General features: G+C 40.7%; 1 protein-coding gene across 1 annotated transcript; it reads right to left on the reverse strand.

The window, feature by feature from the left end:
• Positions 1 to 206: 206 nt before the first annotated feature.
• cct6a (chaperonin containing TCP1, subunit 6A (zeta 1)) lies at positions 207 to 16,353 on the reverse strand. The gene is made up of 13 exons (XM_061899184.1): positions 16,153 to 16,353; positions 12,516 to 12,579; positions 11,444 to 11,578; positions 8,606 to 8,779; positions 8,400 to 8,503; positions 8,064 to 8,334; positions 7,737 to 7,819; positions 7,427 to 7,523; positions 7,212 to 7,359; positions 6,998 to 7,131; positions 653 to 755; positions 516 to 588; positions 207 to 451 (listed from the first exon to the last, which is right to left on the reverse strand). Exons 1-13 carry the CDS (start codon positions 16,287 to 16,289, stop codon positions 379 to 381), a joined length of 1,596 nt encoding a protein of 531 aa, XP_061755168.1. The 5' UTR covers positions 16,290 to 16,353; the 3' UTR covers positions 207 to 378.
• Positions 16,354 to 18,049: the final 1,696 nt, after the last annotated feature.

Genomic DNA, 18,049 nt, shown 5'->3' on the forward strand with positions numbered 1-18,049 from the left:
CACTAAATTAGTCATTACTTTTTCCAAACATAGTAATATTGTTTTAGGGTCATTTCAATATTTATGTTAAATTTTGGGGCAATTCTTCAGAAAAACATGTTTTTCAACGTAGTTTTTTTTTAGTAATATAAAAAGGCCACTTCGGACACTTTTGTATTGGACAAAGTATAGTGTGGATTTATTTCGTCGTGTCAATAAAAAGTCAGTTGGAGGCGCAACATCTTTAATTGGAAGTGAACTTGCTGGCAGAGTCAGTCAGTGCTATGAACATTTCAACAAAATGTGATAAATAAAGAAATCCGATTGTTGAGGAGTAGAAAATAAAAAAAACACGAATAGCGTGATGATATTTTGTTTACTGCTTGATGTGAGCCTACTTTAACCTTTGAGAGAAGACATTCCCGCCCTCATGATCTCGTCCACCAGCAGGATGTTGCTGGCGATCACCGTGCTGTGGAGACAAATACCAAAAGGTCAAAGGTTGTTGGGTGGGTGGATGTCAGCGTTGTTCTCACCAAGAGTGAAGCAGCTGCTTCTTCACGCTGTAGTTGTCCCACACACCTGCCTCCCCCGCCACCATGGCCTCTCCTGATGACATCATCACCATCGTTGTGGTTTTAAAGGACATCACATGACCTGGACATGTTCTCACCTGTGTTCAGGTCCACGCCAACCAGCTGACCAGATTCTTTGTACTCTGTCTGCAGCTTGAGCAACGTCTCCTGAGGGTCATAGCCCGAATTCTGGGCCAGAACCTGATGACGCAATCACACTTTCAGAATGCATTTTTACAACAGTTAAATTAGTTATCACGAGATTGTAGAGGGATTTCCCACAATGCACCGCATGTTACCAATGTGTTCTTCTCTCTGCCCTGTAGGAGGCGCACAACTCCGCTATACTTGGCAGCATATATATTGTTAGTGTCCCTTAAGTCTGATATGTAAAAATGATATATAATATAAAACATGGATTTAAATACAAACCGTTTCCATAGGAGTTGGGAAATTGTGTCAGATGTAAATATAAACAGAATACAATGATTTGCAAATCCCTTTCAACCCATATTCAGTTGAATATGCGAAAAAGACAACATATTTGATGTTCAAACTGATAAACATTTTTTTTTTTGTGCAAATAATCATTAACTTTACAATTTGATGCCAGCAACATGTGACAAAGAAGGTGGCAATAAATACTGATAAAGTTGAGGAATGCTCATCAAACACTTATTTGGAACATCCAAAAGGGGTGCAGGTTAATTGGGAACAGGTGGGTGCCATGATTGGGTATAAAAGCAGCTTCCATGAAATGCTAAGTAATTCACAAACAAGGATGGGGTGAGGGTCACCAATTTGTAAGCAAATTGTCAAACAGTTTTAGAACAACATTTCTCAACGAGCTATTGCAAGGAATGTAATCATTTTACCATCTATGGTCCGTAAAATCATCAAAAGGGTCAGAGAATCTGGAGAAATCACTGCACGTAAGCGATGATATTACGGACCTTTGACCCCTCAGGCGGTAGGTACAAAAACAGACATCAGTGTGTAAAGGATATCACCACATGGGCTCAGGAACACTTCGTAAAACCACTGTCAGTAACTACAGTTGGTCGCTACATCTGTAAGTGCAAGTTAAAACTCTACTATGTAAAGCGAAAGCCAAATATCAACAACACCCAGGAATGCCGCTGGCTTCCCTGGGCCCGAGATCATCTAAGATGGACTGATACAAAGTGGAAAAGTGTTCTTCGGTCTGACGAGCCCACATTTCAATTTATATTCGGAAACTGTGGACGTGGTGTCCTCCGGAACAAAGAGGAAAATAACCATCCGGATTGTTATAGGCACAAAGTACAAAAGCCAGCATTTGTGATGGTATGGGGGTACATTAGTGCCCAAGGCATGGGTAACTTACACATTTGTGAAGGCACCATTAATGCTGAATGGTCCATACAGGTTTTGGAGCAACATATGTTGTCATCCAAGCAACGTTATCATGGACACCCCTGCTTATTTCAGCAAAAGAAGTTTTACAACAGCGTAGCTTCGTAGTAAAAGAGTGCAGGTACTTTCCTGGCCCGCCTGCAGTCCAGACATGTCTACCATCGAAAATGTGTGGCGCATTATGAAGCGTAAAATACGACAACAAGACCCCGGACTGTTGAACAACTTAAGCTGTACATCAAGTAAGAATGGTAAAGAATCCCTCTTTCAAAGCTTCAACAATGAGTTTCCTCAGTTCCCAAACATTTGAGTGTTGTTAAAAGAAAATGTGACGTAACAGTGGTGAACATGCCCTTTCCCAACTACTGTGGCACGTGTTGAAGCCATTAGGTTGATTATTATTTGCAAAAAAAAATAAAGTTTATGAGTTTGAACATCAAATATCTTGTCTATGTAGTGCATTCAACTGAATATGGGTTGAAAAGGATTTGCAAATCATTGTATTTTGTTTATATTTACATCTAACACAATTTGCCAACTCATATGGAAACAGGGTTTGTACATAAACAATAAATAAAAATAGTTTTAACATTTGTGTAATCTTTACAGTGTATATATATTTTTGCCTTTATGTACATAATTTATACATACACCATACAAAAGTGTGATTAATACATATATTGTTTTAAAATGTTTAAGGATGGGGATGTAATGATATGAAAATATCATATTATGGTTATTGTGACCAAAATGATCACATTGTTGAACATGCTAAAAATAGTACATAAACTTAAATCTTTTGACTGTTATTTTTAATAACAAAATTAACTTAGAAAATCCACTACTTTGCATGTTTTGTGTTTCTTATGCTTCACAGTGTTTTATTCTCCTCGGTTTTAATAGCTCAACTTTTGTTTTAAACATTGGTTTGCACATGAGCACTTTTTTTTTTTTTTAAATAAAAAGTGCATAACATAAAATGTATTATTTCTTTATAGCGGCCTATTCTGTTCAGCGGTTATTGAACGCACCGTCTGGTGATCGCTCTGTGCTCAGAGCACAGTGTAACCCAGCTGTAAAATCTGGGACAAGTTTATAATTTCCAGGTTTGTGTAGCAAATGTACAAATGTAATGTAAATAATCAGTTTTTATAATAACTTGATATGGCTTCTGCTGTTCTCGTGAAGCCGCGGAGGAGCTGCAAACAGCTGTAGTAGTGCAGGTAAACAGATTCATTTTGTATCCAAATACTCTGCTTGTATTTGTGCTTCCTTTTAAATGTTGCGCTCCTAAACTCTGTAAATGCCCCAACCTGCAGCTGAAAGTAACGAGTCTCATACGGTTCCTTAAACTAACTGCTGCTAAGTGGCTGATGCTTTGGTGGGTAATATCGTGCCTTTTTGTGTGTAGTTGTCTTATCAGTTTTACCATCATTTTAGCTCAATAAGGTTTCTACAGGAATTAGCAGCAGCTGACAATTGTGGTGGCGGCAGCAACGTGGCTTTTTGGTCATGCCAAACAAATTTGACATTGTAACTGCGGCCTGCCTTTAATGGCCGACTTGAGATTAGCAAATAGCTTGTGTGATTTAACCACATTATTAAACGTATTGCATGTTTGGTTTAGGAGTTACCATTTAAACAAATTTGTATTGCTTCAAATGCATTTTCTCCGGATTCTAAGAATATTACTGTCATATTGAGTTAAAAACTAATTATTGCATTCGCAAACCTTGCAAAACCATGTTTCTAGTAAAACTCAGAGATAACGTATTTTTCGGATTATAAATCGCTCCGGAGTATATGTCGCACTGGTCGAAAATGCTTATTAAAGAAGGAAAAAAACATATACGTGGCACTGCAGGATAAATCGCATTTTATGGGGAAATGTATTTGATTAAATCCAACACCAAGAATAGACATTTGAAAGGCACTAGTGAACAGCAGGCTGAATAAGTGTACTTTATATGACGCATAAATAACCAACTGAGAAGGTGCCTGGTATGTTAACGTAACATATTATGGTAAGAGTCATTCAAATAACTATAACATATAGAACATGCTATAGGTTTACCAAACCATCTGTCACTCCTAATTGATAAATCCCATGAAATCTTCTTCCTGGATGTCGCTTCCAAACAACTCTGCCAACTCCACAGGTATGTGCCGCTTCCTCTTGTCGTTTTCTGCTGCATATTTCACTACGTCCAGCTTGTAATCTGCAGTACATGATTTCCTTTTCGGTGCCTTTTTTGTTCAGCCCTTCTCAGTTTTTATAAGTTACCGCCAACGTTGAAATAATCCATTTTAATAGCTACGGCAGTAGCATATAGCAGTTAAATAAATAAATAATAAATGGGTTGTACTTGTATAGCGCTTTTCTACCTTCAAGGTACTCAAAGCGCTTTGACACTACTTCCACATTTACCCATTCACACACACATTCACACACTGATGGAGGGAGCTGCCATGCAAGGCGCCAACCAGCACCCATCAGGAGCAAGGGTGAAGTGTCTTGCTCAGGACACAACGGACGTGACGAGGTTGGTACTAGGTGGGATTTGAACCAGGGACCCTCGGGTAGTGCCTTATTAAAAACACAAGGAGTAAATACTATCACTCAATGTTTCGATGTGTTGCTTTAAGAAGAAAAAAAATTGCGTCATTTGACTGCGAAGCGCCAAACTGCTCTTCAGGCTCTTTCGGCTCACAAGTGACAGTTCCTACTAAAAAATTATGATCTATTTAGTTAATCGATCTAAATAAAACTAAGAAAAGGCAACATTCTGAAGTATGGGATCATTTCGATCTTAAAGGGCCAAAAAAAAGCAAATATTCTTCTTTTTCTATTTACTATTTGGATACTTGACCACAGGGGCGTGTTTCATGTTCATTTCTGTGCAGCTGTTTGTTTAAAAGCAACAATTATATTTGTGAAAGATGAATCTTATTTTGAAGTCAAATACAGATATCTTTTTTTAAAAAGCCGATAACGGATGAACATAATGAAGCACTAACAGTATTAGTGCAGTGTCAATACACTCACTTATTGTTACACTATCTTATACAATTGTAATTTTTTTTTCCCCAAAGAGGTTTGCTCACAAAACTATGTTTACCTAAAATCATGCAGTGTTTTATTTTTAGTCTGATCTGATTGGCAAAATCATTAAAGAAACTTGAAAATATTTTATGTATTTTGTCAGTATCTGCAAATACAGCTCTTAATTTTTACTTGACACTTAATACCATAATCTATTGAGTAAAACAACTAATTAAATCAGAACCCTGTTTCATTCTTTTGTATTGTCCCTTAAGAGATATTGCCATAAAAATAAAAATGTGAGTTAGCATCCAATGACCCACAATACACTTCTGCCATGACCCTCCCCTGCCGAATTTCTTATTGGTTGACGTGTGTGATAATTGCTGACATTTTCTTCGTCTCTTCCGCGAATTAAATAAATTATATTATTAGATATTTTACGGTAATGTTTTTAAAAATTTCACACATAAATCGCTCCGGAGTATATGTCGCACCCCCGGCCAAACTACAGAAAAAACCTGCGAATTATAATCCGAAAATACGGTAGATGAATTTAGGCATTCTTAGACATGACATGTTTGGTTTAGTTATCCTTTAAACAATTTCTATTGCTTCAAACACATTTTTTTCGGATTCTAAGAACATTACCGTCTTATTGAGTAAAAAATAATTTTTGCATTTGTAAACCCTACTAACAGGCATTATAGACATATTGCATGTTTGGTTTAGGAGTTTTCTCTGAAACAATTTTTTATTGCTTAAAACGAAATTTCCCTGGATTGTAAAAACACTTTTGTCATATTAATTGAAAAAAAATATTTTCATTTACAAACCTTACAAAAGCACTTGTTTCTAGTCAAACTCAAAAAAAGCAATAATAAAGGCATTATTAGACAAGGAACTCTTAATGACCGTGAATAAAAAGTCTGTTGTGAGAATTGCCTTGTCTGTCCATTCTTTGCCACCGTAGATCGAACACGTGACGTGTTTCACGAGAGTTAGCTCATGTGTGTTGAAGTGGAGACTGAAATAAAGGAGTCGGGGATGAAACAAGCTCAGCTTACTCATTAAGGACAACACGCCTCGAGTGACTAAAGACTGGCAAAGCAGTTTGATTTCGCCATTCAGTGGTCTGGCCACTATGGGGACAAAGCTTTGTATCCTCTTTGAAAGCCTGAGCCGAAGAAAAGTAACACAGACACAGCAATTTATGGATTACCGCAACGTTATGTTCATTTTCATTTATCGTCACTGGAGTGGCTTCACATGAAGATGGCCTGACACGAATATTTATCATTTCATTGAATCTGATACAATTGTATCATCTGGCGGTGGTTTGGCTTCAAGTGGGAAGATATTCAGCAGACAACAGCAATATGCTGTTCAATGTATATACTATGATGATTAACCTGTGTGATAACAGTCTTGTGCTGAGAGCATATATTTGTACCATGAATTGATTAACGTGGACCCGACTTAAACAAGTTGAAAAACTTATTCGGGTGTTACCATTTAGTGGTCAATTGTACAGAATATGTACTGTACTGTGCAATCTACTAATAAAAGTATCAATCAATCAATGCAAAGTATGCAGCAGAAGTTTTAATACAAAAAGGTAGAAACAATATTAATTTGTTCTTTCATTTAAAAAGTCAACCCGTGAGAGAATGAAGAGTATTTAATAAATACAGTTTTGGTCAATAGACTTAGTTGTGATTTCCCTCTCTGCATGAAAGTTTAAAATGAGCATATATGAATGCAGTATGAAGAACAATGTTTTAATGTAGACACATAGAATCATCATACTGCTGTGATTATATGCATCAAGTGTTCATTCAAGGCCAAGGCAAAATATCGTAATATATATCGTATATCGAAATATGGCATAAAAATATCGCGATATAAATAAAGGCCAATATCACCCAGCCCTACACTAACCCCTCTTCCACTGTGCTGCCCGCAGTGTAACACATCCAACTTATATTACATTATGCGTGCATACCTTGGGAATCACCAGAAGAGCGTCGGCGAAGGCTTGTACGCCAAGCTGAGCTCTTCCTTTCACGTTAGCTTTGTGCTTGACGAGGGCGTCGGCCAGAGCCACCTCCAAGGCACCGCCGCCGGACACCACGCAGCCTGAAAAGACACCCGGGGTCAGAGGTCACCACACAGCAACGAATATGGTCATGTGCTCTGCACATAATTCTTGGTCCCACCGTCTTCGATGGCGTTCTTAACGGCACGCAGGCCATCCCTGACGGCGTCCTTGATCTGTGTGAGTGTGTGTTTGTTGGGACCTTTGACGAGCAGCGTGACCGAGCGAGGGTTCTCGCACTTCTCGATAAACGTGTACTTCTCCTCGCCCTGAAACACGACGAGACGTCACCGACGGCACAATTGGGTGGACGCGACTGTGGGGATGGCAACTCACCAGCGTGTGCTCGTACACCAGTCCGGCGTGGCCCAAACAGTCTGGCGTGAGGTCGTCCACGGAGTTCATGGCGATGCCGCCGCATGCCAGCGTCAGTCTGCCAGGAAGCAAACGTCTTTTAGCCTTCTAATAATTCTCATGTGCTTTATGTTTCGGTCTTACGAATACACTCACACATAGAAGTGCTCAAGTGCAGAGGGTAAGACCTAAGTTGTTGTCGCACACGCATGAGAGACGGGAACGCCAATGATGGCGTCCTCGCGTGTTCGCTGTGCTATCAAGTCATGAGATGAGAATGGGAGAACCTCACCTCTCCATGTTCCTCCTCTTGGCTCGGCGCAGAGCGATGATGCCCTCCTTGGCCAGAGCATCCAGAGAGTAAGGATCCACTCCCTAGGAGAGCAGCAGCAACATCAGCACACAAGCAGAATTAACTTTACTTTTGTTGTGATCTGTTGAATACGTGATGGGGGGGGGCAGGGGTCCCCTCACGCAGAGTTACAGATCACACTCACTCTGGCACAGTCATGTGACCAGGGGGAGCCACGCTGGCAACTCCTGGGTGTTCACTGTGCTTTTTTAGGATACAAACATCCCACCCGACTGACACTCGCACGTCGTCACTTGATTAGTTTACCTTCTGGTTGATGACGACGAAGCCTTTGTCTCCGTCAGGACACACTTTGTTCTTGAAGTCGATGATCTTGTGCACGCGCTCTGTGATGAACTTCCTCTCTGCCGCCACAAACTTCTCTCTCTCCCCGGCGCTCTTGTAGAAGAAGCCAGAGTTGACCTCCGTCTTCTCGTACTCCAGGGACACGTTGCATGTCAGCACGTAGGCGTCCTCCACACGCTTCTTCATGTCAGGGTGTCTCGCCCCATGGTCCAACACTAGGCCTTTGATCAGCCTTGAACACGAACACACGCATCAACAGCAGTCCAAGGTGAGAGGTCAGCAGAAAAGATGACTCACTGAGAGTCACAGTCGGTCTTGTGTTTCATCTCCATGATCTCCACCATGTACAAGTCGATGGGCTCGTTGGGTTTAGCGATGGTCAACACTGCGTCCACCACAGCCTGGAGAGACAAAATCATCAACAAGGCTTCCAAACTTTTGTCAGCTAGCATCTTCTACAGGACTGTGGCTTCCTTGGTGGAAGTAACAACATGCAATCTGACCTCAGTGAGGAGGTCGGCAAGCTCGGTGTGGACTTTGGTCCTGAGGGAGGTGCGTGCTACGTTGATGAGGGTCTCTCTGTCCATTTCACGCGTCACCTTCACCTCCTCCAGCACGGCCAGAGCTTTCTCCTTGGCGGCATCAAAGCCCTCAGCGATGATTCTTGGATGAAGACCCTGATGCACAAAAACAAAACTCAACTTTAAACCATAGAAAGTGACTTTAAATATATTCCTAAAGTATAATCTATCCCTATAATTATATTATCTTTCTATACTAAAATAAAATGTATCCCTGAACTAAAGTATAACCTTATACTAAAGTATAATGTATCCTTAAACAAAAGTATATTGCACCAGAGGGTGCAGTTGGGTCGCCACATGTCATCAAGCCTGCACCTCAGTACCGGCTCTCCACAAGGCTGCGTGCTGAGCCCCCTTCTCTACTCCATCTACACATACGACTGCACACCTGCCCACTCCAGCAACTCCATCATCATATTTGCGGATGACACCACCGTAGTGGGGCTCATCTCGGAGGGAGACGAGGCTGCATATCGGGATGAGGTGGAGAAGCTGTCGGATTGGTGCAAAGTCAACAACCTGGCCCTGAACACCTCCAAGACCAAGGAGCTGGTCATAGACTTCAGGAGGAAAAAAACGGACATCCTGCCCCTGATCATCAGTGGTGACTGTGTGGAGAGGGTCTCCGACTTCCGCTCCCTGGGAGTCCACCTGGCCGACAACCTATCCTGGAGCACCAACACCACGGCTACCATCAAGAAGGCACACCAGAGACTGCACTTCCTGAGAATACTCAGGAACAACCACCTCTCACAGGAACTGCTGGTGTCCTTCTACCGGTGCTCCATCCTGACCTACTGCATCTGCGTGTGGTTCAGCAGCTGCACGGCCGCAGAGAGAACGGCGCTCCAGAGAGTCATAAAGTCCGCCCAGAAGTTAATCGGATGCCCCCTCCCCCCCCTGGCTGACCTGTACAGCTCCCGCTGTCTCAGGAAAGCACAGAGCATCCTGAAAGACCCATTCCACCCCGGGAACAGCCACCTGGAACTGCTACCCTCAGGCAGACGCTACAGGGTGCTAAAAGCGAGCACCAATAGACTAAAAAATAGCTTTTACCCAAGAGCCATAGTAGCACTAAACAGGCACTGAGTGAGCACAATATGTCCATCATGTCCTCATGTGTAATGTTTAAACGTTTTTCTATTTTTTCGGACTACAATGTGCAATAATGTTTTATGTATGTGTGTATATGTATTCATATGCATGCAGATATGCATCTGTGTGGATACATATACATAGATACATCCGTCATCTCTATCTTTTTTTTTTTTTTACTATTTATACTACCATATTGTATATGCACCTTAGGAGGAGCTGCTCCAATTTCGTTGTTCTTTGAACCTGTTCATTGCAATAATGACAATAAAACTCTATTCTATTCTATATTGTATCGCTAAAGCATGATGTATCCCTATAATAATATTATCTTTCCATACTTGAGTATAAGGTATCCCTGAAATAAAGTATAATTTATCCTTATTAGGTTTAATACATCCCGAAAGTATGTGTCCCTACTGTATATCATATTTCTATACTTACATAATGTATCCCTATACTAACATATAATGTATTTCTAAAAATAAATTATATTGTATCTCGATATAAAATTATATTGTATCCCTATACTAAAGTATAATGTATCCCTATACTAAATTATAATGTATTCCCAGAGTTTCCCAGACATGCACTTGATTGTGCTGGCCCGCCATTGCAAAATAAAAAACACCACACCTTAAAAATGTGTTTGTCTTTTTACATTAACACAAAATAAAATCAATCAAGCATTGAAACCTCCAGAAGAAGTCAAGTCAGAAAGTCTGGCACTATTTTGAACTTTTGCTAATTTTATGCTAACAACGGGCTCAGTTCCACCACGTACTCCCTTCCGTGTACACAAGTTCATCTCTGTGCTTCACTCCCAGACACAACACACTTCCTTATTCTCCACCAATCCCCTTCCAGGCACAGTGTGTTCACGATCATGGGAACTCTGAACATTCGTAACCCAAGCACATAAACATTAACACCAGAAGGCTGTTACAGTATAAATGGATATATATAGCCTATCGGTGCACTATTGACGCACCGAAAAAAAGACTGATCACAGACACAGCATTGCCGAAACGGGATGTTGTGAAGACATAACAAATACGCACAGAATTTTCTGGAGCGGAGACGTCAAGTCTTATATATCCGAGATATACCCGCGGAGAGCGTTCTACAAAATAAACAATATGCAAAAAATAAAGAGAAAGACTGGATGGAACAGCAGAGCGAAGCAAGTGTGACGTCAGGCTTGCTGCAGATCTCGTTCGTCATGAACATGGAGAGACAGAAGTAAAGGATCTTTAACAAGAGTAGGCTCCATTAATATCAGAAAAAAATATTGATTTTTGTTTTGTTTTAAGGGTTGGAGAAGTCTCTAGAAATTTGAACAAATCTCAATTAAGTACATTGAACAATAGCAGTAACAAATGAACAACAGATATTTGATAAATATATTAAATATATTTGATCTAGATGATGCATTTTCAAAGTTAGTGTAAAATAGTGTCACTGTCAAAGACAACTACACATGCTTAGTTATGTTGCAATGTGGGTAAATTATGCTGCAAAATGAGTTTTTTCTTTATCCGTGTTTTGTTCCAACCCATTGTAGCATCGCCATATTGAAATTAATGATATCGTGAGGTATCCAGCTCAAATGTTGAATTATATATAAAACTTTTGTTGTAACTAAACCCTCATTCGTCTGACCTCTGACACGTATAAGTCGGCCTGTTTCAGCAGCTCCCCAATGATGAGGACGTTGGAGGTGGTCCCGTCCCCGGTGATGTCATCCTGGGCGGTTGCAACTTTGGCGATGAGCGAAGCCGTCGGATGCTGAATTTGCTGTAAAACATCAAAAAAGACCTTTTAACATCGTGCTCTCTATACCGTGTACAACTGGGGACAAGGTGCACAAACAGATTATACTGTACATAGTGATATCATGTATCACTATGTAAACAAAGTTAAAATGAAGTCGAAAGCTTTGTCAGCCTTGATAAGTCTCTCTTGTGCATTGGTCTCAGCAGCTGCGGGTGTTTGTACTACATGCATATCAACGGTAAGAATAAAACGATTGTAAAACGGATTAGCAATTGTAAACATTACTGCGTTGAATTAAAATTATCAAAACAACGCACTTTGATGCATTTATGGATTGACTAGTGATGGCTTGCTAATCATCCTAAAAATTAACATGAAAACAAGAGGCATTAACATATTTCCCCATTAAAAACATCATATCCAGTCCAAACAACTACAATACAGTATTCACATTGAACATGAAGTTTGTCTTTGTACAAAGTTATCAATGTATACTCGACAAATGTCCGTTCAACAGGAAGTAAACTGCATGATGTCACGTAAATTTGCATTTGTTAAATAAAAAAAAACATTTTAAAACATTGACAAACTTAGATGGAAGATACACATATACAACAAATTAGAATTTTTGGTTCTTATAAAGCCAGAACAATATTTTGATGTTTGCTCTGCCAAGAAAGCATATCGTTTCTATTCAGTTTTGTTAAATAAAAAATAAAAAAGTTGTACATACGCTATAATCCCATGTGCCCTGTGATCCAGAAAAAAACGGTACTTGCATTACATATCATTTCATCACTGGTTAGTTTGGTCTTAAAATAATGTTGACAATAATGACATTGGTTAGCCATAATTTGTAGCTCAATATATCGTCCAGCAAAATTTGTCAAGGGCCCATGCTTAATACTGCACAGTATAACCAAAAACAGGGATTATTAGAGAGAAAACAGTATCTTACCATCTCATGTAACAGAACGTTGCCATCTTTGGTCAACTTGATGTCTCCTGCTCCGGACACCAGCCTGCACAAGAATCATGTTTTTATTTTGAAAAGTGTACAAAAGCATGAAAGTGATGAACTAAAATCCTTAAGACCTTCAGTATATCTGTTGTGGAATTAAATTATGGAATGGATTGAGCAAAACAATCAATGTACTAATATGATCCACTTCAAGACACTCTTCAAACTTAAAAGTGTTTACAAAGTACAAAGAAGAACCATGATAAACAATCTGAATTCATTTCATCCATCCATTCTTTCATTCTCAAAACTTACTTCACCAATTTTTTTCTTTATTGTGATTACTTATGGAGTATATCGTGAATGAACTGAGAACAGGAAGAGAACAAAAGTTTTAGCAAATGTTATGTAGAAGGAAAGGGGAAAGATTAAATAAACCAGGGGTCACTCGCGGGCACCAGGTAGCCCGTAAGGACCAGATGAGTCGCCGGCTGGCCTGTTCTAAAAATAGCTCAAATAGCAGCACTTACCAGTGAGCTGCCTCTATTCTTTTAATTGTATTTATTTACTAGCAAGCTGGTCTCGCTTTGCTCGACATTTTTAATTCTAAGAGAGACAAAACTCAAATAGAATTTGATGAAAATCCAAGAAAATATTTTAAAGACTTGGTGATTACTTGTTTAAATAAATTCATTTATTTTTTTACTTTGCTTCTTATAACTTTCAGAAAGACAACTTTAGAGAAAAATTACAACTTTAAAAATTATTTTACGATTTTTAAACACATACCTTTTTACCTTTTAAATTCCTTCCTCTTTTTTCCTGACAATTTAAATCAATGTTCAAGTAAATTTATTTTTTCTTTTGTAAAGAATAATAAATACATTTTAAATTAATTCTTCATTTAAAATTCATTTTTTTCGACAAAGAATATTTGTGAAATATTTCTTTAAACTGTGATTAAAATTTAAAAAATGTATTCTGGCAAATCTAGAAAATCTGTAAAATCAAATTTAAGTCTTATATCAAAGTATTTTGAATTTCTTTTAAAAAAAAATTTCTGGAAAATCTAGGAGAAATAATGATTTGTCTGTTAGAAATATAGCTTGGTCCAATTTGTTATACTAACAAAGTGCAGATTGGATTTGAACCTATTTAAAACATGTCATCAAAATTCTAAAATTAATCTTAATCAGGAAAAATTACTAATGATGTTCCATAAATTATTTTTTTAATTTTTTCAAAAAGGTTCGAATTAGCTAGGTTTCCTCTTCTGTTTTTTGGCTGAATTTTGAATTTTAAAGAGTCGAAATTGAAGATTAACCGTTTCAAAATTTAATTTTCTTTTTTTTTCTTGTTTCCTCCTCTTTTAAACCGTTCAATTAAGTGTTTTTTCCATCATTTATTCACGACAAAAAAATTTCCGTAGAAGGAAAAAAATGGACGAAGGAATGACAGAAATACCCATTTTTTTCAAATATTTATCTGTTTCTATATATATTTATTGTGAGAAATCATTAAGATGATCAGTGTTTCCACAAAGATAAATATCATTAATTAATAATAATAACAGAGTTAAAGGAAAATTGGCTATTTCTGACAATTTATTTAAAGGCCTACTGAAAGCCACTACTACCCACCACACAGTCTGATAGTTTATATATCAATGATGAAATATTAACATTGCAACACATGCCAATACGGCATTTTTAGTTTACTAAATTGCAATTTTAAATTTCCGGCGAAGTGTCGTGTTGAAAACGTCGCGGTATGATGACGCGTGCGGTTGACGTCTCGGGTTGTAGCGGATATTATTTTCCAGCCCGATCAAAGCTATAAGTAGTCTGCTTTATTCGCATAATTACACAATATTCTGGACATCTGTGTTGCTGAATCTTTTGCAATTTGTTCAATTAATAATGGAGAAGTCAAAGTAGAAAGATGGAGGTGGGAAGCTTTTAGCCGGTGTTTCCTTGTTTAAAATTCCCGAAGGTGAAGCTTTACTATGGAACAGAGCGGTCAAGCCAACATGGATCCCGACCACATGTCAACCGGCAGGTTTCAGTGAGAAAATTTAGGCAATAAGTCGGCTCTTACCGTAGTTATGAGCGGAACTTGCGTCTTCGTGCAGCTGCGGACTATTACCTCCTCCCACCGGAGACACTGGCGGTCACCAAACCCTTGGCCACACCCCTCCAACTTTCAGGTACCATATAATCTCACTAAGACACTAGTAACACAATAAGCAGATAAGGGTTTTTCCAGAATTATCCTAGTAATTGTGTTTAATAACATCTGAATCGCTCTCACTGTCCTCGCCTTATTTTTTTCTAGTCCTTCACTCTCACTATCCTCATCCACTTTTTAGACCAGTTGATCTGCCGTTTCTTTTCTTTTTTTTCTATGTCCCACTCTCCCTTGTGGAAGGGGTCCGGTCCGATCCGGTGGCCATGTACTGCTTGCCTGTGTATCGGCTGGGGACATCTCTGCGCTGCTGATCCGCCTCCGCTTGGGATGGTTTCCTGCTGGCTCCGCTGTGAACGGGACTCTCGCTGCTGTGTTGGATCCGCTTTGGACTGGACTCTCGCGACTGTGTTGGATCCATTATAGATTGAACTTTCACAGTATCATGTTAGACCCGCTCGACATCCATTGCTTTCCTCCTCTCCAAGGTTCTCATAGTCATCATTGTCACCGACATCCCACTGGGTCATTATTGTCACCGATGTCCCACTGGGTGAGTTTTCCTTGCCCTTATGTGGGCCTACCGAGGATGTCGTAGTGGTTTGTGCAGCCCTTTGAGACACTAGTGATTTAGGGCTATATAAGTAAACATTGATTGATTGATTGATCCACAAATCTTTCATCCTCGCTCAAATTAATGGAGAAATCGTCGCTTTCTCGGTCCGAATCGCTTTCGCTGCTGGTGGCCATGATTGTAAACAACGAGGATGTGAGGAGCTCCACAACCCGTGACGTCACGCGCACATCGTCTGCTACTTCCGGTACAGGCAAGGCTTTTTTATCAGCACCAAAAGTTGCGAACTTTATCGTGGATGTTCTCTACTGAGTCCTTTCAGCAAAAATATGGCAATATCGCAAAATTATCACGTATGACACATAGAATGCACCTGCTATCCCCGTTTAAATAATAAAATCTCATTTCAGTAGGCCTCTAAATATATATTTGTAAGGAGGTGACGCCTCAACGACAGCTGCTGGCATGCTAACGTTAGCGGTTGAAGGCGCATCATGACTGGGCAGCGCAACGTGCGCCGGCACTCTTGTGAGCTCAGCGCGGCCTCAAATGAAGAGTAACTCTGTCTATCTTGAAACGACTTCAAAGGCACTACACGGGGGGCGAGCTATGTAATGTCGCACGTAAACAAAAACGACACTTTTACACATAAAACAGACTGCGTGGTTAGCTTAGCATAGCTTAGCTTAGCATAGCATAATAAAACAGACTGCGTGGTTAGCTTAGCCTAGCTTAGCCTAGCCTAGCCTAGCCCGCCCTCACAAAGGCTACTACCCGGCACTGCATTGTTAGCTTAGCATAGCTTAGCATAGCTTAGCTTAGCCTAGCCTAGCCTAGCCTAGCCCGCCCTCACAAAGGCTACTCTGCGGCACTCACATCTTCATGGTCCCCTTTGGCCCCAAGTTGCTCTTCAGCACATCCTGGAGTCCCCGGGCCGCGCTGATGTTGACCGCCAAGGCCGCCTGGGCCCTGGCCACCTCCGCTTTCGGGTTGAGCGCTTTCACGGCGGACATGGCGAGCTTAAGAGTGGAGACGCGCCGCTCGAAGTGCAGCTCAGTGGATTGAAAGGAAGGAAGGAAGCTTCCAGAAGGCTGCACGTGGGCTCGCTGAGACGTTCAGGGAACCCAGCTGGGCTCGGACGTTCGGCTTTCTTTTGTGTTTAATTTAAAAACCGGTGTTTTTCAACCTTTTTTGAGCCAAGGCACGTTGTTTTCATTGAAAAAAATCCCAAGGCACACCACCTGCAGAAATAATTAAAAACCGAAACTCAGCAGCCGATATTGACGAAAAAAAGTTGTTCTAGCATTGATTGATGGATACTTTTATTAGTAGATTGCACAGTTCAGTACATATTCCGTACAATTGACCACTAAATGGTAACACCTGAATAAGTTTTTCAACTTGTTTAAGTCGGGGTCCGCGTTAATCAATTCATGGTACAAATATATACTATCAGCCTAATACAGTCATCACACAGGTTAATCATCATAGTATATACATTTAATTATTTACATTATTTACACTCCGGGGGTAGGGATGAGGAGCTTTGGTCATCAACAGAGAAATGGACATTGAAACAGTGTAGGTCAGGGGTCATCTAGCCCGTAAGGACCAGATGAGTCGCCCGCTGGCCTGTTCTAAAAATAGCTCAAATAGCAGCACTTACCAGTGAGCTTCCTCTATTCTTTAAATTGTATTTATTTACTAGCAAGCTGGTCTGGCTTTGCTCGACATTTTTAATTCTAAGAGAGACAAAACTCAAATAGAATTTGAAAATCCAAGAAAATATTTTAAAGACTTGGTCTTCACTTGTTTAAATAAATTCATTTATTTTTTACTTTGCTTCTTATAACTTTCAGAAAGACGATTTTAGAGAGAAAATACAACCTTAAAAATGATTTTAGGATTTTTAAACACATATACCTTTTTACCTCCTCTCTGAGCTGCTACCTTACCGTGGTAGAGGAGTTTGCGTGTCCCAATGATCCTAGGAGCTATGTTGTCTGGGGGTTTTCATGCCCCCTGGTAGGGTCTCCCAAGACAAACAGGTCCTAGGTGAGTGATCAGACAAAGAGCAGCTCAAAGACTTCTATGGAATTACAACGAAATGAACCCAGATTTCCCTCGCCCGGACGTGGGTCACCGGGGCCCCGCTCTGGAGCCAGGCCCGGAGTTGGGGCACGATGGCGAGCGCCTGGTGGTCGGGCCTGTTCCCATGGGGCCCGGCCGGGCACAGCCCGAAGAGGCAACGTGGGTCATCCCTCCAATGGGCTCACCACTCATAGGAGGGGCCATAGAGGTCGGGTGCATTGTGAGCTGGGCGGCAGCCGAAGGCAGGGCACTTGGCGGTCCGATCCTCGGCTACAGAAGCTAGCTCTTGGGACGTGGAACGTCACCTCACTGGGGGGGAAGGAGCCTGAGCTAGTGCGCGAGGTAGAGAAGTTCCGGCTGGATATAGTCGGACTCACCTCGACGCACAGCAAGGGCTCTGGAACCAGTTCTCTCGAGAGGGACTGGACCCTCTTCCACTCTGGCGTTGCCGGCAGTGAGAGGCGACGGGCTGGGGTGGCAATTCTGGTTGCCCCCCGGCTCAAAGCCTGTACGTTTGAGTTCAACCCAGTGGACGAGAGGGTAGCTTCCCTTCGCCTTCGGGTGGGGGGACGGGTCCTGACTGTTGTTTGTGCTTACGCACCAAACAGCAGTTCAGAATACCCACCCTTTTTGGGTACACTCGAGGGAGTACTGGAAAGTGCTCCTCCGGGTGATTCCCTTG

This window comes from Nerophis ophidion, linkage group LG04 (genome assembly GCF_033978795.1).
Source record: "Nerophis ophidion isolate RoL-2023_Sa linkage group LG04, RoL_Noph_v1.0, whole genome shotgun sequence".
NCBI classification, from domain to species: domain Eukaryota; kingdom Metazoa; phylum Chordata; class Actinopteri; order Syngnathiformes; family Syngnathidae; genus Nerophis; species Nerophis ophidion.